The sequence below is a fragment of the Gobius niger genome (assembly GCF_951799975.1).
Source record: "Gobius niger genome assembly, chromosome: 11".
Lineage (NCBI taxonomy): Eukaryota > Metazoa > Chordata > Actinopteri > Gobiiformes > Gobiidae > Gobius > Gobius niger.
The window spans coordinates 3000832-3022185 of NC_136862.1; the positions used below are offsets into that span (position 1 = coordinate 3000832).

The 21354-nt window shown below is 41.3% G+C and overlaps 1 protein-coding gene across 1 annotated transcript in view; it reads right to left on the reverse strand.

The window, feature by feature from the left end:
* The window catches only part of tmem132e (transmembrane protein 132E), a 191436-nt gene that overhangs the window by 63947 nt on the left and 106135 nt on the right, over positions 1-21354 (reverse strand). Inside the window, exons 4-5 of the mRNA XM_079565569.1 lie at positions 13394-13586; positions 11694-11837 (exon numbers count right to left, since the gene is read on the reverse strand). Of these exons, the coding sequence (XP_079421695.1) occupies positions 11694-11837; positions 13394-13586 (337 nt within the window). The remainder of the gene's footprint in view (positions 1-11693; positions 11838-13393; positions 13587-21354) is intronic.

Here is a 21354-nt window from a genome sequence, read left to right on the forward strand (position 1 = left end):
CATTTAGTTTTCTCCTTATAAACCTCTGATCCCTTAACCTCTTAACTCCCGCCTGAACTGAGAGGACCTTTTTCCTCATGTCATCAGATTGTTTTTCCATCATTTTTTTGTTGGGTATTCAACTCATTTTTGTAGCTTTTTTGTCATTTTTTGGTCAAATTTTAATCAATTTTTTGTCATTTTTTGTCAATTTTTTGTCATTTTTTTGGGGGTAAATTTTTTATCACATTTTTGTCACATTTTGTCACATTTTGGTCATTTTTTTGTCACATTTTGGTCATTTTTTTTCATATTTTGTCACATTTTGGTCATTTTTTTGTCACATTTTTGTCATTTTTTTGTCATATTTTTGATATTTTTTGGTGACATTTTTGCCACTTTTTCATCAATTTTTCGTCACTTTTTTCGTCATTTTTTGTCATTTTTGTTGTTTTTTGGTCAAATCTTTATCAATTTTTTGTCCTTTTTTCGTACATTTTTTATCACATTTTTGTCACATTTTGTCACATTTTTGTCATTTTTTTAATGAAATGTTTGTCATTTTTTGTCACATTTTTGCCACTTTTTCATCAATGTTTTCTCACTTTTTTGTCACATTTTTGATATTTTTTTGGGACATTTTTGCCACTTTTTCATCAATTTTTCGTCACTTTTTTGGTCAAATTTTTGGTCATTTTTTGTCCCATTTTTTAATCATTTTTTCGTCTTTTTTTGTCATTTTTTGTCACATTTTTGCCACTTTTTCATCAATGTTTTCTCACTTTTTTCACACATTTCCATCATTGTTTTCGTCTCAGTTCTGTCGCTATTTTCACACCTTTTTTCCAGAAGCTTTTGGATTGGGGTAAAGCCAAACTGGAGAAAATGTGCTCGGTTCAGGCGGGAGTTAAGGGGTTAACTGAGGGCATTTTCTCCAGTTCAGCTTTACCCAAATCTAAAAGCTTCTCGACTGGAGCTTACCGCCTATAGGCCAGTGTAACGCATCATTTGAAAGCTAAGAACTACAAAACTAATGGTGTTTTTGTCTATTTTTTGACACTGGGGTACTCCAGGCAGTGCAGGGTCAGGCTTTTGTTCCACTCATGCAACGAAGTAGCCACTGTAGTCCCTCATTTTTGTGAGAAATATAAGTCCTACAGACGCCAAACTCGGCGTCTGTAGGACTTTTATTTCTCACAAATATGAGTGCTCCATAGTGGTAGAGGTGCAGTATATCATATAAATGCCTACACTTTACTTTGTGATGGCTAAAGTAGCAGATTCAGATCCTTTAGCGTTAGCAATAGCTCCAGAATAGCTTGTGCCGAAGTTCCACGTACACTTTTACTTTGCTCTCACAATCTCAAAAAACACTTTGAGATGTTTTATGTTGTTATTTAATCACCAACATAAAAGGGACAGAATAAAAGCTGCCGCTGTAATGACCTTGTAAAGCAACACGAGTCTTGGTTCGACACGATAATGAGACAGATGTGACGATCACAGAGAGGTCAGCTCAGATTCAAAACGAAGGATCTGACGCAGCACAAACAAAACAAACACATAAAACATCCTGTCGAGCGTAAATGAGAAGCTCTCTCTGCTTCTGCTTCACCCACAGGGGGCGCTCACCTCCTCAGTCACGAACCCGCAGATCCTCTCCTCAGCTTTAGCACTGTCGGGGATATTAATAACCAGCTAAATAAACATCTTCAGTCGGAGGCGATGAAGCCGAAGTGACAGCTCCGTGTTTCAAAACGGGATCTGGATATTTGGGGCTGTTTCCGGAGCAAAACAGACGACACTCGGGTTTTTACGTAACGTGGCACAGCCGGTTCAAGCGCCGCTGTTTTAGTTCTTACACCGGAACCTGCAGTTTAGAAACGATGATACATGAGATTATCAACATATTTAAGGGTCTGTTTGATTTACTTCAAAAATGAAATCTGTAAAAATTCAAATTTGACTGTGTCGCACTGTGTCGCTGGGCTTACAGGCGCCATCTAGTGGTGAAAAGGCATTGCAGCAGTGAGTCTGAAGAAGCAAACTCTGACTGACTTTGTTCTCGTTCAGAAAAGTGAACCAAATCATCAGGATTGAGCTGTTTAACCTCTTAACTCCCACCTGAACGGATAACATTTTCTCCAGTTTGGCTTTACCCTAATCAAAAAGCTTCTTGGGGAAAAAAGGACCAAAACAGCCACAAAAAATGAGAAGAAAACAAGGATGTAAACGTGACAAATATGTGACAAAAACTCAACCAAAGAGTGACAAAAATCCACCAAAATTGGGATAAAAAATTCATCAAAAATGTGACAAAAATTCAACAAAAAAACATTAAAATTAACAAATATTCAACAAAAACTCAACAAAAAAATGACAAAAATTCAACAAAAAATCAACAAAAAATCAACAAAAAATGACAAAAAATCAACAAAAATTCAACAAAAACTCAACTAAAATTCAACAAAATTTCAACAAAAACTCAACAAAAAAATGACAAAAATTCAACAAAATTTCAACAAAAATTCAACAAAAATGTGACAAAAATTCAACAAAAATTCAACAAAAATGTGAAAAAAAAAAAAACAAACATAAAAAGGTGACCCAACACAGCAACAACGCAAGGAAAAAGATCAGTTTTGTGGGTCTTAGCTTTCAAATGAGGTGTTACACAGGCCTATATAATGGCCAAAGAGGACAGAAGGCACTTGGTTCAGGCGGGTGGTAAGAGGTTAACAACTGGCTGAGCTCAAAAGTGAACCAAATCATCAGGATTGAGCTGTTTAACCCCTTAACTCCCACCTGAACGGATCCCATTTTCTCCAGTTTGGCTTTACCCTCATCAAAAAGCTTCTTGGGGAAAAAAGCACTAAAACAGCCACAAAAAATGAGAAGAAAACAAGGATGTAAACGCAACAAAGATGTGACAAAAACTCAACAAAATCTCAACAAAAAAATGACAAAATTCAACAAAAATTCAACAAACAACAAAACATGACAAAAGAGATGAAAACACGACAACAAAGCAATCTAAAAAAGCAACAAAAAAGCCAAGAAAAAGTGAGGAAAACCAGACGACAAGGCAATGAAAAAGTCAGAAAAAGTGACCAAAAAATTGACAACAAAAACTACAAAAACATGACAAAAATGCAGCAACAACGTGACAAAAACTTACAGTCACTTTTGTAGGTCATCGTTTTCAAATGAGGCGTCGCTCTCCAGTCAAGAAGCTTTTAGACTGGGGTAAAGCTGAACTGGAGGAAATGCTCTCAGTTAACCTCTTAACTCCCGCCTGAACCCAGAGGATCTTTTTCCTCACGTCATCAGATTTTTTTTCCATCATTTTTTTGTTGGGTATTCAACTCATTTTAGTAACTTTTTTTTTCATCATTTTTTCGTCAAATTTTTATCACATTTCTGTCATTTTTTCGAAAACATTTTATCAAATTTTTTGTCATTTTTTTTGTCAATTTTTTGTCAATTTCTTGTGATATTTTTGTGACATTTTTGCCAATTTTTCATCAATTTTTCATCAATTTTTTGTCAATGTTTTCTCACTTTTTTGTCACATTTCCATCATTGTTTTGTCTCAGTTTTGTCGCTATTTTCACAGCTTTTTTCCAGAAGCTTTTGGATTGGGGTAAAGCCAAACTGGAGAAAATGTGCTCGGTTCAGGTGGGAGTTAAGGGGTTAAGACGGGGGGTAAGAGGTTAAAACATGTCTTTGTGGAAGTGTCGCATTTACGCTAATTTGGGTCAGGCTGGTCAGAGTCCAGGGCCATTTTTCAGTCCCAGTCCGCCCCTGGCCCTGGGTATATTTCCCCACAAAGGAAATGACCATATTTGGATTACAGCGCCATCTCGTGCTACACGTGGATACCAAACATGTCAGTATTTGTGGGAAACAGACACATGTTGGAGTCACTTCCTGGATAAATCTCCGCCTCGCTAGTCAATCATAAATCATAAATACACAAAGTAAATGTTTGGTCCAGTATTTACTCTGACATTAAAACTGCGACGTTAGCAGAGAACACGAGCTCAAAACCTCATTGACCACGGCCTGAAAAAATCGACGTTTTCACCTGCAGCGCCTCGCCTTAAGCGGCCGCCGTTCCGTAAATCACCCACTTTGCCCTGAAGTGACTGTGAAGGCGGGCGGCCCGGGGGGAGGAACAGGCGGTGCGTTCAGGTGCCCGTCTCTTCTCGTTTCTCAGCGTCCATTAAAGGCGCGGCCGGGCTGCGGGTCCGCGGCGGTATCGAGTGGCCCCGCTTCACCGACTCCGCCATCGAGCCGCTCTTCACTCATTTACCCCGAGCCCTTCAGAGCCGCCGGAGCGAGAACCACCTCCTCCCCCACTCACACCGAGAACCTCTGCCCCCGGAGAAGGAATGCGGATCACGACGGACAAATACGCCAGGAAATGAAAACGTCCGGCTGATTAGTGATCTCGATGAACGTCTGAGAAACAGCAACAAAAATGAGACGAAAACGAGGATGAAAAAGCCACAAAAAGTCAAATAAGTGACAATGTGAGGAAAAAGATCAGTTCTGTAGGTCTTGGCAAACTGGAGAAAATGCACTTGTAAAAAGGCGGGGGTCAGAGGTCAACATCCTAGTTTTAAAGTCAGAATGATAAATAGACCAAACCAAGACCTTTACCCAAATCTAAAAGCTAAAACGAAAAGCATCAAAATAGCGAGAAAAAGAGGATGAAAACATGAGAAAAACACGGACAAAAAAACAACAAAGATGTGACAAGAATGTGACAAAAACTCAACCAAAGAGTGACAAAAATTCAACAAAAAAAAACCAAATTCAACAAAAAATCTACAAAAATTCTACAAAAATTCAACAAAAAATGAGAGAAAATTCAACAAAAATTCAACCAAAATTCAACCAAAAAAAACAAAAATTCAACAAAAAATGAGAAAAAATGAAACAAAAATGAAACAAAAACTCAACAAAAAAATAACAAAAATGTGACAAAAATTAAACAAAAATTAAACAAAAAAATGACAAAAATGTGATAATCATCAAAAAAAAAACTAAAAAAATGTGAGAAAAACGCAAAATTATGAAAAAAATGTGGCGACGTGACGAAAAGTTTCCATCACTTTTGTAGGTCTTAGCTTTCAAATGAGGCGTTACATTGTTGATCTCCAGTCGAGAAGCTTTTAGATTTGGGTAAAGCCCAGTATAAAAAAAAAACATGAATCTAAAAGGAATTCCGTGGAGTATGGTGCACCACAAGGTTCAATTTTGGGACCATTATTATTTATTATTTACATTAATGATTTTGCTTCTGTTTCTACGACTGCCTTTTTACCGTTCTTTTTGCTGACGATACCAGTCAAAAAAATAATAATAAAAAGCCGAACTGGGGAAAATGCACTCGTTAATGTTAAGGCGGGAGGTAAAAGGTTAAAATATGTATTTGTGGTGCGTAGTGTTAGTCTGAGGGGTGTGGTGTTAGTCTTAGCTGAACCTTAGTGTTGCTGACGAAGCCTTTTGGATGAAGATACATCACAACACACTTCCTTCTCATATTGATCAGCCTTTCTTCTGCAATAAGGTTTGTTTATTTGTCCCCTTAAAACAACCGACTGATTTTATTTTATTTATATGTTTATTTGATCGGGCCAGAACAAGAATCGTTGTTACAAATAACCAATGGGCTCATGGGTCATAAAGCTAACAGCTAATTCACAGACCTGGTCCCTAAGACATAAAAATACATAAGACATTTACATAAATCAATACAAATAATACAAATTAATGGTGCATGGGGGAGCCGAGAGTTATTTTTCCAATTAGTGGTAAAACACCTCAACAATATCTGTGACTTTATTAACCCCTTACTTTACTTTACTTGGGCTTTACCCCAGTCCAAAAGCTTCTGGAAAAAAGCTGTGAAAATAGCAACAAAACTGAGACGAAAACAATGATGGAAATGTGACAAAAAGTGAGAAAACATTGACGAAAAATTGATGAAAAAGGGGCAAAAATGTCAGAAAAATGTCACAAGAAATTGACGAAAAATGTGACAGAAAAATGACAAAAATTTGACAAAAAAAGTTACAAAAAATTTACGAAAAAATGACAAAATGTGACAAAAAATGACAAAAACATGACAAAAATTTGATAAAAAATGTGACAAAAAAATTACAAAAAAATGACAAAAATGTGACAAAAAAAATTACAAAAAATGTACGAAAATTTAATAAAAAATTGACGAAAAAATGACAAAAATGTGACAAAAAAATGACAAAAATGTGATAAAAAAAATTACAAAAATGTGATAAAAAAATGACAAAAAATACTAAAAATTGGAAAAAATGACAAAACTGGGACAAAATGTGACAAAAAAAGGAAAAAAAAATGATAAAAAATGGACGAAAAAATGACAAAAATTTGATAAAAAATTGATGAAAAAATGACAAAAATTTGATAAAAAAATTGACTAAAAAATGACAAAAAATTAATTAAAAAAAGTACTAAAATTTGATAAAAATTCGACAAAAAAATTACAAAAAATTGACGTAAACAAAATGATGGAAAAAAAATCTGATGACGTGAGGAAAAAGATCCTCTCGGTTCAGGCGGGAGTTAAGAGGTTAACCTGCTTGAATATTAACGCTGAACTGCTAACAACACCCCTGATCGGTTTACTCCACGTCCTTGTGTTTACTCCGCTCTGGAAATGGAGTTGTTGCCGACTACTTTTCCCGGCGTTTTGACGCTGGTTTCCTCTGACAGAAATGACTTTGTTTAATTTTCTTCCCCTTCAGTGTCTCGCCTTCATGTCCAGCTGATCGATGGACTGTTTCCGTGTTTTCAGACTGAGAATGAACGGACACATGTTTCACAGACGGACCATAAAGCTCTGACCTTCACCGGCCTCATCAGACGGACTCACTTTCCGATCTTTAATGGATTCAACATGAACACGTGACCGGAGCGACAGTGAGATTTAAAAATGATTTACTCGCACCTGTGGAAACCTTTACGTCCGCTTTACGGCCCTGACCTTGTGAGGCAAATATCATTACGTTTTAAAGATGTTATCGACCTCTACGACTGACACGGGGAAAGAGGAAAACACTCAGGTTAGATCAGACGGGAAACATTATATAAAGTGAGTGTTTGTGGAGGGAAAAAACTGAGAGTCTGAGGGAATATTTGTCCTGTTCTGGAGCAGACTCAGACAGTGGAAAAACTGCCAGGACGACGAGGACGAGGCAGCAGCGTTTGGTCAGTTATTAGTCCAGAGATGGAGCAAAGTAAAGCCTTTCACTATTATAAATAAACGCTAAGTTTGAGAGACCGATTCCACAAGAAGCTTGAGGGTCATTTCTTCACCATCTAAACATGGGCATTCACAAACACACCGCTGAACATCAGGGGTAGGACACTGAGGAGGTGGACAGTTTCAAGTACCTGTGTTCACCTCAACAATAAACTGGACAAGAAGGGCTAGAGTCGCCTCCACCTTCTGAGGAGAGTGAGGTCCTTCTGCTCAGGACTTCATATGACTCTGTGGAGCCTCTGCTCTCCACTACGCTGCCGTGTGCTGAGCCCCGGGCCGCACAGAGCGGGACAAGAACAGGAGGGCCAGCTCCGTCCTGGGCTGCCGCCTGGACTCTATGGAGGAGGTGAGGGACAGGAGGGTGTTAGCCAAGCTCACCTCCATCATGGACAACACCTCCCACCCACTGCACGGGACTGTAGAAGAGCTGAGCAGCTCTTTCAGTCCTGCACACCCTGAGTGTTTCCAGGAGCTGAATGGAACAAGTGAATTTCTTCATTGTGAGATCAATAAAGTCGTATTTTATTTTATCTTTTGGCCCCTGGACTTCCCTTTGGGCACCACTGCCATACGAGACAGACTCAACGTTTTTTCTTCTGGAATCTGCTCATTTTTGTCTTTAAAACAAGCTCCATCTGAAGAACCTACTAAACATGAATGTCCTGAATAAATCAGTCCTCTGCCTCTATTACAGCGCCTCCTGCTGTCAACGTTCAACCCTGACACTTTATACAGTTTACAAGCTTCACAAACAGGATTAAAGATCGAAGAAGAAAAGATCGAAGAGAAAGTATCGGCCTTAGTAAAACCCATATCAACCTTTACAATTTACAGGGGTCACTTTACACGGTCAGAGACTAAAATACTACAAAAACCAGCCCAACAGTTCTCCAACGGGAACAGAAAGCTTTAATGTCCACCTTTACAAATGACTGAAGCCGGACTAAACAAATTCCTTCCACTACCAGGAGAACTACGTACAGGGCCTGCATATTCTCACACACCTACAACTACAGTAACCAGGGGGCAGACTGCCGGAGAAGTGGCTGCCGCTCCACATCGACCCTGTGGAGCTGGTCTCCTCTCTCCGGAGCGCTCTCTCCCTCGCACACAGAGCTTTATAGACTCGTATTGATTTTGTGCTGCACAGACACAATCGAATCTGCTCTACATTAGGCGTGTGCCGCGGTCCCCGGGGGCCCCTCGGAGTCTCCGGGCTCCGGGGCCTCACAAACAAGCCTCACAGTCGGAGAAAAGGCTTCACATGTCCTCCGTCCTGAAACCTCTCTGGACACAGTTGTTCCAGGCGGTGGGTTTTTCATTAGGACTTTCTCAGTGGCTGCGTTTACACGGGCCGAGGAATCAGATAAGAGGAGTAATCGGATAACCCGATGATCAGATATGAAGCGATTATTTTCACTGCAGAAAACTGATGATCCCAAAACTGTGGGTTCTACGTGAGCCGGAGCAAATGTGGATGAATCTTCGGTTCTCGACCTCTCTCTCTGACAGTAACCCCCTGTTCTCGACCTCTCTCACTGACAGTAACCCTCTGTTCTCGACCTCCCTCTCTGACAGTAACCCGCTGTTCTCGACCTCTCTCTCTGACAGTAACCCGCTGTTCCTGACCTCTCTCTCTGACAGTAACCCCCTGTTCTCGACCTCTCTCTCTGACAGTAACCCTCTGTTCTCGACCTCTCTCTCTGACAGTAACCCTCAGTTCTCGACCTCTCTCTCTGACAGTAACCCCCTGTTCTCGACCTCTCTCACTGACAGTAACCCTCTGTTCTCGACCTCTCTCTCTGACAGTAACCCCCTGTTCTCGACCTCCCTCTCTGACAGTAACCCACTGTTCTCGACCTCTCTCTCTGACAGTAACCCGCTGTTCTCGACCTCTCTCTCTGACAGCAACCCTCAGTTCTCGACCTCTCTCTCTGACAGTAACCCACTGTTCTCGACCTCCCTCTCTGACAGTAACCCTCAGTTCTCGACCTCTCTCTCTGACAGTAACCCCCTGTTCTTGACCTCCCTCTCTGACAGTAACCCTCTGTTCTCGACCTCTCTCTCTGACAGTAACCCACTGTTCTCGACCTCCCTCTCTGACAGTAACCCTCAGTTCTCGACCTCTCTCTCTGACAGTAACCCTCTGTTCTCGACCTCTCTCTCTGACAGTAACCCTCTGTTCTCGACCTCTCTCTCTGACAGTAACCCGCTGTTCTCGACCTCCCTCTCTGACAGTAACCCTCAGTTTTCGACCTCCCTCTCTGACAGTAACCCTCAGTTTTCGACCTCCCTCTCTGACAGTAACCCTCAGTTTTCGACCTCCCTCTCTGACAGTAACCTGCTGTTCTCTTCCTCTCTCTCTGACAGTAACCCTCAGTTCTCGACCTCTCTCTCTGACAGTAACCCTCAGTTCTCGACCTCTCTCTCTGACAGTAACCCTCAGTTCTCGACCTCTCTCTCTGACAGTAACCCTCTGTTCTCGACCTCTCTCTCTGACAGTAACCCCCTGTTCTCGACCTCTCTCTCTGACAGTAACCCTCAGTTCTCGACCTCTCTCTCTGACAGTAACCCTCTGTTCTCGACCTCTCTCTCTGACAGTAACCCTCAGTTCTCGACCTCTCTCTCTGACAGTAACCCTCTGTTCTCGACCTCTCTCTCTGACAGTAACCCTCTGTTCTCGACCTCTCTCTCTGACAGTAACCCGCTGTTCTCGACCTCCCTCTCTGACAGTAACCCTCAGTTTTCGACCTCCCTCTCTGACAGTAACCCTCAGTTTTCGACCTCCCTCTCTGACAGTAACCCTCAGTTTTCGACCTCCCTCTCTGACAGTAACCTGCTGTTCTCTTCCTCTCTCTCTGACAGTAACCCTCAGTTCTCGACCTCTCTCTCTGACAGTAACCCTCAGTTCTCGACCTCTCTCTCTGACAGTAACCCTCAGTTCTCGACCTCTCTCTCTGACAGTAACCCTCTGTTCTCGACCTCTCTCTCTGACAGTAACCCCCTGTTCTCGACCTCTCTCTCTGACAGTAACCCTCAGTTCTCGACCTCTCTCTCTGACAGTAACCCTCAGTTCTCGACCTCCCTCTCTGACAGTAACCCACTGTTCTCGACCTCTATCTCTGACAGTAACCCTCAGTTCTCGACCTCTCTCTCTGACAGTAACCCTCTGTTCTCGACCTCTCTCTCTGACAGTAACCCACTGTTCTCGACCTCTCTCTCTGACAGTAACTCTCTGTTCTCGACCTCTCTCTCTGACAGTAACCCACTGTTCTCGACCTCTCTCTCTGACAGTAACCCGCTGTTCTCGACCTCTCTCTCCGACAGTAACCCTCAGTTCTCGACCTCTCTCTCTGACAGTAACCCACTGTTCTCGACCTCCCTCTCTGACAGTAACCCTCAGTTCTCGACCTCTCTCTCTGACAGTAACCCCCTGTTCTCGACCTCCCTCTCTGACAGTAACCCTCTGTTCTCGACCTCTCTCTCTGACAGTAACCCACTGTTCTCGACCTCCCTCTCTGACAGTAACCCTCAGTTCTCGACCTCTCTCTCTGACAGTAACCCTCTGTTCTCGACCTCTCTCTCTGACAGTAACCCTCTGTTCTCGACCTCTCTCTCTGACAGTAACCCGCTGTTCTCGACCTCCCTCTCTGACAGTAACCCTCAGTTTTCGACCTCCCTCTCTGACAGTAACCCTCAGTTTTCGACCTCCCTCTCTGACAGTAACCCTCAGTTTTCGACCTCCCTCTCTGACAGTAACCTGCTGTTCTCTTCCTCTCTCTCTGACAGTAACCCTCAGTTCTCGACCTCTCTCTCTGACAGTAACCCTCAGTTCTCGACCTCTCTCTCTGACAGTAACCCTCAGTTCTCGACCTCTCTCTCTGACAGTAACCCTCTGTTCTCGACCTCTCTCTCTGACAGTAACCCCCTGTTCTCGACCTCTCTCTCTGACAGTAACCCTCAGTTCTCGACCTCTCTCTCTGACAGTAACCCTCAGTTCTCGACCTCCCTCTCTGACAGTAACCCACTGTTCTCGACCTCTATCTCTGACAGTAACCCTCAGTTCTCGACCTCTCTCTCTGACAGTAACCCTCTGTTCTCGACCTCTCTCTCTGACAGTAACCCACTGTTCTCGACCTCTCTCTCTGACAGTAACCCTCTGTTCTCGACCTCTCTCTCTGACAGTAACCCTCTGTTCTCGACCTCTCTCTCTGACAGTAACCCTCTGTTCTCGACCTCTCTCTCTGACAGTAACCCGCTGTTCTCGACCTCTCTCTCTGACAGTAACCCTCAGTTCTCGACCTCTCTCTCTGACAGTAACCCTCAGTTCTCGACCTCTCTCTCTGACAGTAACCCACTGTTCTCGACCTCTCTCTCTGACAGTAACCCGCGGTTCTCGTACCTTCACGATGTCCTCATTCGTCGACTTGCACTGGACAAACGCGGAGACGTCGTTGACGCCGCCGTTCAGCTCGATGGACACCATTTTGACGGGGATGGCGACGGTGCGGCCGGTCAGGATGGCGGTGTTGATGATCTCGGTGTCCTGTGGAGACATCAGCACAGGTTCACGCTGGAGTCCGGGTTTGAAGCTCTGTGAAACACTCAGAACTCTGCACGGTCACTTTCAGCCGGCGTCTTTCAGCACATTTCATCAGATCGATGCTCTGCCTCTCGCTGTGGTCAGAGGACGAAGGCTGATCCATGTGAGAAGAAGACGACGACACGTGATGATGGTTTACACGAGCACACGGAGCAGAGGGATGGATTTATTAACGTCTTAACTCACGCCTGAACCGAGAGGACCTTTTTCCATTTTTTTGTTGGGTATTCAACTCATTTTTGTAACTTTTTTGTCAGTCTTTCGTCAATTTTTTAATCAAATGTTTGTCATTTTTTTTGTCATTTTTTAATCAAATTTTTGTCACATTTTTGTCATTTTTTCGTCATTTTTTTGTCATTTTTTTAATCCATTTTTTGTCATTTTTTATCACATTTTTGTCAATTTTTTGTCATTTTTTTTGTCAATTTCTTGTCAATTTCTTGTCAATTTCTTGTCAATTTCTTGTCAATTTCTTGTGACAGTTTTGCCACTTTTTCATCAATTTTTTGTCACATTTTTGTCATTTTTTCGTCATTTTTTGTCAATTTTTTAATCAATTTTTTGTGACATTTTTGTGACATTTTTGCCACTTTTTCATCAATTTTTTGTCACTTTTCTGTCAATATTTTCTCACTTTGTTGTCACACTTCTATAATTTTTTTTCACATTTTTGCCCTTTTTTTGGTCAATTTTTTATCACATTTTTGTCACATTTTGTCACATTTTTGTCATTTTTTTTGTCATTTTTTGTCAAATTTTTGTCACATTTTTGTCATTTTTCGTCTGTTTTCTTTAATCAATTTTTTGTCATTTTTTGTCACATTTTGTTACATTTTTGTCATTTTTTTGGTCATTTTTTGTCTTTTCTTTTGTCTTTTATTAGTCATTTTTTACATCATTTTTTTGTCGTTTTTTTGTCATTTTTGTCATTTTTAGTCATTTTTAGTCATTTTTTTGGTCATTTTTTAAATCAATTTTTTGTCACATTTTATCACATTTTTGTCATTTTTTGTCAGATTTTTATCACATTTTTGTAATTTTTTGGTCACATTTTTGGTAATTTTTTTGTCACATTTTTGTCATTTTTCTGTCACATTTTTCTGTCACATTTTTCTGTCACATTTTTGTCATTTTTTGTCACATTTTTGTCATTTTTGTCTATTTTCACAGCTTTTTTCCAGAAGCTTTTGGATTGGGGTAAAGCCAAACTGGAGAAAATGTGCTCGGTTCAGGTGGGAGTTAAGGGGTTAAACCTCATTTCCCATATTGATAAATCTCGATTTTCTATTAGATTTGGATGATTAGAATAATGGATGTGGATGCTCAGTGAGTGGTCCGCATGGCGCCTTTGCTCGAGCCAAGCCATGACATGAAAAGTGTCTCCAAACTTTTGACCATGTTTTGATAATGATCTTCTAAAATGTGATGTTAAACAGGCCCGGTGAACCGTCGGCTCCAGGCTCGATGGCTGAAGTGATCCTGTGACGGTCTCCGCTCACCATGGCGATGGGGATGATGGCCTGGATGTCCTTTTGCACCACCGTCAGCTCCGTCACCACTTTGTCGGCGTCGGGGGCGGGGCTCTGGCCGGGGTAGTCGATGTTCCAGTTGATCCGCCGCGTCACGGAGAGGCTGGTGAAGTTCTCCATCTCGAAGTCCAGCTGCATCAGCTCCAGGCTCCCCTCGCTGTCCCTGCACAAACACAGAACACATACGTCATACAAGGCCCACGCTAGGGAGCACATTTACCTCATCGTGTTTTTGACTTCCTGTATTTTACTCGTGTATATTTGTTTTGAGAACGTCCGTATCACATTTTCTCCATTTGAAAGAATCATATAAAACGTTCTGCCTCACTGCGTTTCTACACCGCGTTCCAAATTATTATGCAAATGACATTTTTCTAAGATTTTCTAAATGAGAGTCAGCATAATTTTCAAGTCTTTAACTGGTCGAGGATCATTTAAATATGGTTGAAAAAATCTCCCAGTGAAAACAGTATTTTTTTCAAAAATAAATATAGTAAAAAACTCAAAATCCACTGTTCCAAATTATTCTGCAACTCATCATTTCAATACATTTTAAAGCTTGTAATTCACTGAAAATGGTCATTTGTTGAATGTGTAGCATTAGGAGGTCATACTTACTGAAATCAAAAGATATTTCAATTAAAAAAATATTAACAGGTCAAGTTATATTTTACCATAGGAGTCCTTGTGTGAAGCAGCTTCAAAATTCTTAAGGCAAGGCAAGGCAACTTTATTTATACCGCGCATTTCGTACACAAGGCAACTCAAGGCGAGACACTGCAGGTATATAGGATTTTTTTTAATTTTTTACAGATATCAATTTGAAACTTTTGCTGTCGATCACTGGCATAAATGTGAAAAAAAAATACATTGCAAGTTTTCTGTCATTTTCTGTCATTTTATCTTTTCTTATAAGAACAAGGTGTTTTATGCCTAAAAATGCCCCAAAATTCCCATCTTTTTTGGCGACGAAATCTGAATAATGGATAGAGCTACATTCAAATTTATGGTTTCATTTTATTGATGAATGAGTTGCCAAGACTTTCTCAGAGGGGATTTTGGATTTCTTGTTTAGTTTTAAAATAAGCTGTTTTTTAGTGGAAACATTTGTACAAAATTAAATTTTAGCCTTATTTTTTGAAATTCAAAACTCAATAAATGGGGCTTAGGGATTAAATAATAAAAAATCCCTCTGAAAAAATCGTACAAATATTGTTCAGTCCAAGACTTGTTGTGTCCGTATACCCTCTCGGAGGCTGAGGTCTCAGGATCAGAACCTCCTCATGGTCCCTCGCACTCGTTTTAAGACCAGAGGAGACCACTCCTTCCAGGTGGTCGCGCCGACGCTCTGGAACGATCTTCCGCTTTCCTTGCGGTTACTTGATAATGTTGATGTTTTTAAGAGTAAACTGAAAACCTACTTGTTTCAGAAAGTATTTTGAATTTCAGTGGAATAGGGGTTGTTTCATGACCACATTTTTTGTGACTGTTAATGTAAATGTACTTTGTATTTCTATTTTGTATTTTGTGAAGCACTTTGTGACTTTTGTCTGTGAACGGTGCTATATAAATAAACATTACTACTTACTTACGTACTTACTTACTTACAAGGCTAGAAAATGTCAAGTCTTTAGGTCCGACTGACGTGGACATAGTGTCGCTACAATGACGGTAAAATGTGTTTTGAGAAAAAGGCCCTTGAAATTGCATTGTCCCATATAAGTCTATGGGAGAACATTGAATCAGCGCAATATTTACACATGTTGTTTTGAAGATTAGGCATATTTTTGGTTTCCGGGTGAAAGCTTGTATGTTCAGAGACCAATTTGGCCCAAAACCTGAAGTTAGTTTTGCCTGTCGTGTGTCCCCTTAAATCCATTAAACTTGTGAGTTTTTGGAGAGTTTCTGCTTGGATTTGTTTGCAGGATGTCAGAATAGCCTCCCAGAGCTGCTGTTTGGTTGAAAACTGCCTCCCACCCTCATATATGTTTTTTTTTTTCTCCAAAGGTTCTCAATAGGGTTGAAGTCAGGGGAGGAGGGGTCCACATCATGAGCTTCTCTCCTTTTATGCCAGTGATGCAGAGGTTTTCTTTACAGCAGGACATGGGGCCGACCAGCTCTCTCCTCATGACAAAATATAACTCCACCACCCCCTTACTGACGTCACAGCCTTGTGGGGACATTTTTTTTCTTACCTTTTTGACACAAAAATTCAATTTACATAATAATTTGGAACGCAGTGTATAAAGGCTCCGAGGTAAGAAGTTGGCGGCTCATGTCGTCCCATTTAAAAGCCTCATAATACAAACTTCAGAACAGGTTTATTTCAGAGACTCACAATCAGAGAGAAGGTTTATCCTGTTTCCATGAAGGATAAACATGTGTTTTTGAAGCCACAAAGCTTTTATTCACAATACTTTTACCGTAACTATAGTTTCTAAGCTAAAAACTGCTTTAACGACTGGAAGCTGCACTGGCACTGACTTTACCGGAGACAGGAAGTTTATTTCCAAACTGGTTTAAAACTATAGGAACCGGCAACAATAAGAATGGAGTTAATTCTGCTTTCTGATTGGATGATTGTCCTGAGGCACAAATGTAAATGTAAAAACACTCTATAAGTTTGAAAAGAAAGAAAAAAAATGTCAAAATTCATTCGATGTATTGGAGTTTGTGTAAACCAGAAAACGATTAATTGAATAGTTGACAACTATTCATTGTCGATTCATCAATTACTTGTTTCAGCGCTAATTCAATTTAATGCTTAATGACATTTAAGCTTGTTTTTGGCCTGATTGAAAGACTTTTAATGCTTTTTAATGCCTCTGAGCATGGGCTGTATACAGTGAGTCACTCGGCACCTTTATTACACCTTGTATCCCTTTATTACTCTTTGAACAGTTATTAAACCCTGCCCTTTAATGTGTAATCACCTGTACTTACACTGAACCTGCGGCTGGAATATGAAGTGTTATCAAGTGGTTTGAATAATTACTTTGCAAAGATTGTCCTCAATCATCATCTAAAGGTTTACTCTTCATCTGGACAGTCTTCTTTTTATCTTTGTATTTAACCTCTTAACTCCCGCCTGAACCGAGAGGATCTTTTTCCTCACGTCATCAGATTTTTTTTTTCCATCATTTTTTTGTTAAATTTTTGTCATTTTTTTGTAACATTTTTAGCAATTTTTTATCACATTTTTAGTAATTTTTAGTCACATTTTTTGTCATTTTTTTTGTCACTTTTTGCCACTTTTTCATACATTTTTCGTCAATTTTTTGCCTTGTTGCTGTGTTGTGTCACCTTATTTTGTGTGTTGTTGTGTTTTTCATTTTGGTCACTTTTGTTGAGTTTTTTTTTTTTTTGGTTGAAATTTTGTCACTTTTTGTTGAATTTGTGTCGCATTTTTTGTTGAATTTTTGTCACTTCTTGGTTGAGTTTTTGTCACATTTTTTTTGCATTTTTGTCACATTTTTGTAATTTTTTTGTTGAATTTTTGTCACATTTTTGTTGAATTTTTGTCACATTTTTGTTGAATTTTTGTCACATTTTTGTTGAGTTTTTGTCACATTTTTGTTGCGTTTACATCCTTGTTTTCTTCTAATTTTTTGTGGTTGTTTTGGTGCTTTTTTCCAAAGAAGCTTTTCGATTAGGGTCAAGCCAAACTGGAGAAAATGGGATCCGTTCAGGTGGAAGTTAAGAGGTTAAAAAAAAAGTCCAGATGAAGAGTAAGCCTTTTGTAAAACAACTTTGCAACTTCTAAAACACAAAAATCGCGCCTGAATCCTTTACGGCAACACCACAGGGACAAACACATGGACTTTTGTAGAAATGTAGTAAAAGTGATCAATCCTCGACACAAATACTACTGCAGTAAAGTACAGCTCCTCTGAAGTACAGTACTGTGTTCACTGCGTCACTGACCACATAAATGTTGAGTTGCGGATGTTGCCGTTTCCCACTTCGCTCCGTGTTAGGGACTCATCTGGCGAGTCTTTAATTATTCACACTCCCCTTTAAAGCCGCGCCCGTGACTTTTGCAGCTTCCTTTGTTCTCTTCGTGCGAAACTTTTGAATCCCGGCGTTGCGCAACACTGGCAGATTGTTTTGGACACGAAGGTTAGCTCATCTTTTCATGGACCGTGGAACAAATGCAGAGAGTGGGCAGCAATTACCCGAGCCGAGCAAAGCTTTGAAGAGTGAGCGCGAAGGTCTGCAATTAAAGGGTCCAAGTTCTGTCAAACCTGGACTGAACCGAGGCCAGGATCGAAGCCACAAACGCACAGAGGCGGAGGGGGCGGGGCAAAGACAGTGACACGGGGGGACTTCCTGTTTCTTCTTGTTGTTTTGGGAATCACTGAAGATCAAAGTTTGCTTAAGAAGTGATGAAGTTCTTTAACCTCTTACCACCCGCCTAAACCAAATGCATTCTGTCCTCTTTGGCCGTTATATAGGCCTGTGTAACACCTCATTTGAAAGCTAAGACCCACAAAACTGATCTTTTTCCTCGCGTTGTTGCTGTTGTTGTGTCACCTTTTTTATGTTTTTTTCTTTTCTTTTTTTTTTTCTTTTTGGGACATTTTTATTGATTTTTTGTCTTTTTTTTGGCCTTCGCGGGTCATTTAGACCCGCTGTCATGTTCCGGGCATTTGGATGCAAGGTGACACAAGGGGGCGCCTTCCAACCCTCTCAGTGTAAATGTGAGTTGACTTTCTTCAGAGTCAGACTTTAGGTCAGACATGAGTGACAGTAACATGACGCTAAACACAGTGAGCTCTTTGTTTCCTCATTGCTCTTCAGTCACAGACTGAGAAGTGAAGAAGGAAGTCATGGAGCTTCTGCTTTAGACAGAACTTCAGACTCAATCATATTCGGAAACTCCAATATGTAGTAAAAACATAATATATGGAAATTTATTATTACAATTCAAAAAAGAAAAATATTTGAAAATCCTGTATCTAATCAATTTTTTTGATTTATTTATTTACTCTCATTCTAAAAACAAACAAATAAACAAACCCAGGTCATTTGTATCTGCTGTAGGTCATGTTTGACCCAGTTCCTCTGAGTCGTGGTGCAGCAGGACTGATGTGGACAGATGTTACAGAAGAAGCTCGTGAGGTTCATTTCTTCAACAGTTTCTATAGTAACTATTTTCTCCAAAGTTAAAGTAGATCTACCACAGTCCTGTCCACATCTGCCACGGTCCACCACGACCCACCACGACTCAGAGGAACTGGGGCACACATGACCTACAGCAGATACAAATGACCTGAGTTTTTTTTTTTTTTTCTTTTTTTAGAATGAGAGTAAATAAAAAAAAAATGGAATTGAAATTGTAATAATACATTTCCATATATTATGTTTTTACTTACATATTGGAGTTTCCGAATATGATTGAGTCTGAAGTTCTGTCTAAAGCAGAAGCTCCATGACTTCCTTCTTCACTTCTCAGTCTGTGACTGAAGAGCAATGAGGCCTCAGCCTTTTTACTGGAAACAAAGAGCTCACTGTATTTAGCCTCATGTTACTGTCACTCATGGTGTCTCACTCTGAAGAAAGTCAACTCACATTTACACTGAGAAGGTTGGAAGGGCGCCCCCTTGTGTCACCTTGCATCCAAATGCCCGGAACATGACACAATAAACGTCTCCAACTAGTCTCTCGGCCGGTGAGATAGACTCTTTGTATGAGAGACAACACATCTCCACAACATCTCCACGACTCTCCTGGGGTGAGACAGGCCCTTCAGTGACAGTGACGCCCCTGAAGTCTTCTCAGTTGTGCCTCTGTGACCTCTGAGATCTCCTTGGTGTCCAACAGGAGTCGCAGACATTGCAGGGACCTCACAGAAACATCTCAAGCTCTTGTGACGTCGCCACAAGAGCTTGAGACTCGAAAAGTTGCTCTGAAGGGCTGGGGGAGAAACATCAGCCTTGTCAGGAGAAACAAACCAAAGGCTGAATGTGACGGAGACTAGCTTCATATCTTTTCATGTGGCTCTGTTTCCAAAGGCCACGGGGGACGGGACGAGGGGAGAAGGTCAGAGCGGGAGCTTGAACAACATCAGTATCCTCCTCCCAGGCATGTAACGGTCAGCCCATCCAGGTTTAACAAGCGACACTCCTGCCCCGGCTAAACGACGCCGTAAATACGAGGAACAAGGAGAAAAACAAACCCCCGTCTTTCATGTAAAGGCCGGGTGTTTACGGCCGTGTTATTGAAAGCGCAGGCAGGCGAGTTACGGAGGAGCCCCGTCCCACTGGGAGCACTTCCACGCGGGGGCGTCGGGAGCGTTCCCCGTTATCTCCAATCTACGGCGGGATCCGCGGAGGCGCTCGTCTAAACGCGGCCGTTTGTGAGGCAATTTCACAGCAATACTCTTTCATAACGGGAGAGCGGAGAGGCGTGACTCTGCTCGCACGGCCTGGGACAATCAATCGAGGCGCGACGCAGCCTCTAAAGCCGCCGTAGGTTTTCTCCTTTCAGACGGGATTTAAGACGCCTCGGGAGGGAGCCGTTTATGGTCGTCTTTTTACCAACTTTGGAATTCATTCAGTCCGACGATTGTTTTTGAGTCAACCTTTAGCCGAGGAAAACGTGAGCTGAATTCAGTCGACTAAATCTGTGACACGTCTGAGGCGAGACGCTGCAGGTGAAAAGTAAAAACAGGCACATTTAAAACTGAAAACCATATACTGCATGTTTTCCTTCATTTTTTTTCCATTTTATAGCTGTTGGGGGGGGGCAGGTAGCGGTGAACGATCTGAACCCTGAACCTGAATCAAGGAACAAATGATCAAATTTATTGGAACCAGGCCACAATTAGAGACAGGCCTTTATTTATATTCGAGCAAAACGGACGACCAGGAAAATGAAGAAAAACGAGATTTGTGTCCATTTGCACCTAAAATATTAGGTTCATTTATTAATTAACATTTCAAACCCTCTCCCAGCGGCTGGAACATTGACGCCTTTTATTTTGTCGGGACAACAGGAAGTGTTTCGTTGCCGTTAGCGGAGCTTTGACATCAATGTCACTGCAGGTTTCTGTTTCGTTTTTACCGCGGACCGGATTATTTGTTGTCATCTTGTGTAAAAGGCGAGTTTAGACGGAGCGTTTGTGTTTGTGATCGATCATGAGACTGACCCGAGAGAAGACGAGACGCTCGCGCTGATGGGAGGAGTTATTTTGAGGCGTGGGACTGACCTGCACACGGAGCAGCTGGACGTGCTTTGAAGACGCGATGGAGACTTTATTAAAACCCTGGAGGGTCACACAACATTTGTTTCCCTATTTCCAAATAAAGTCACAGGAGGTTTGAAAAGTGGCTAAATCTGTGTCAAAGTTACGCTGGGATCAGCTCCTCCGCAGCGTCCCCCTCGGCCCGGGTTCCCGTTTGTTACTTCCTGCACGTGAGTTTTCATTTACACCAGTATGAGACAAATTCCTAACATGGGGAATATTTCTACCGCTATAGTTTCTTTTTAATTTGCCTCCGCCAGCCGCGAACCCGGCCTCTGTCAGAGAATGGAATATGGAATACAGGCCAGCATTAGAGAAATTACAGTATGTGTCATATATTCTTAAGTAAATGTAATTGGCTAAGTACAAAATGGGGGAGGAGCTAACAAGCTGAAGCTTCTTCCTAGTCCTTTTGAGCATCATATCCACCATATTTACTCACTTATTCACCTGTGCACGTATCTCTCTCTGGCTTTGATTACTGTGCTGAACTCTGAGGAACTCAGACGCTCCAATAAAAAACAATATGAACTGAAATGAATTGAATTGAACCCAGACCAAACCCCAGAGCGGCACCGTGCGTGTGCATAATACTTGTAGCGCATCTTTAGAAGTAAATCCAGTCAAACAAATGCTAACGCTGTGCGGTGGTCGTCTCAGGCGACTGAATTGTTTTCTCAGTCCT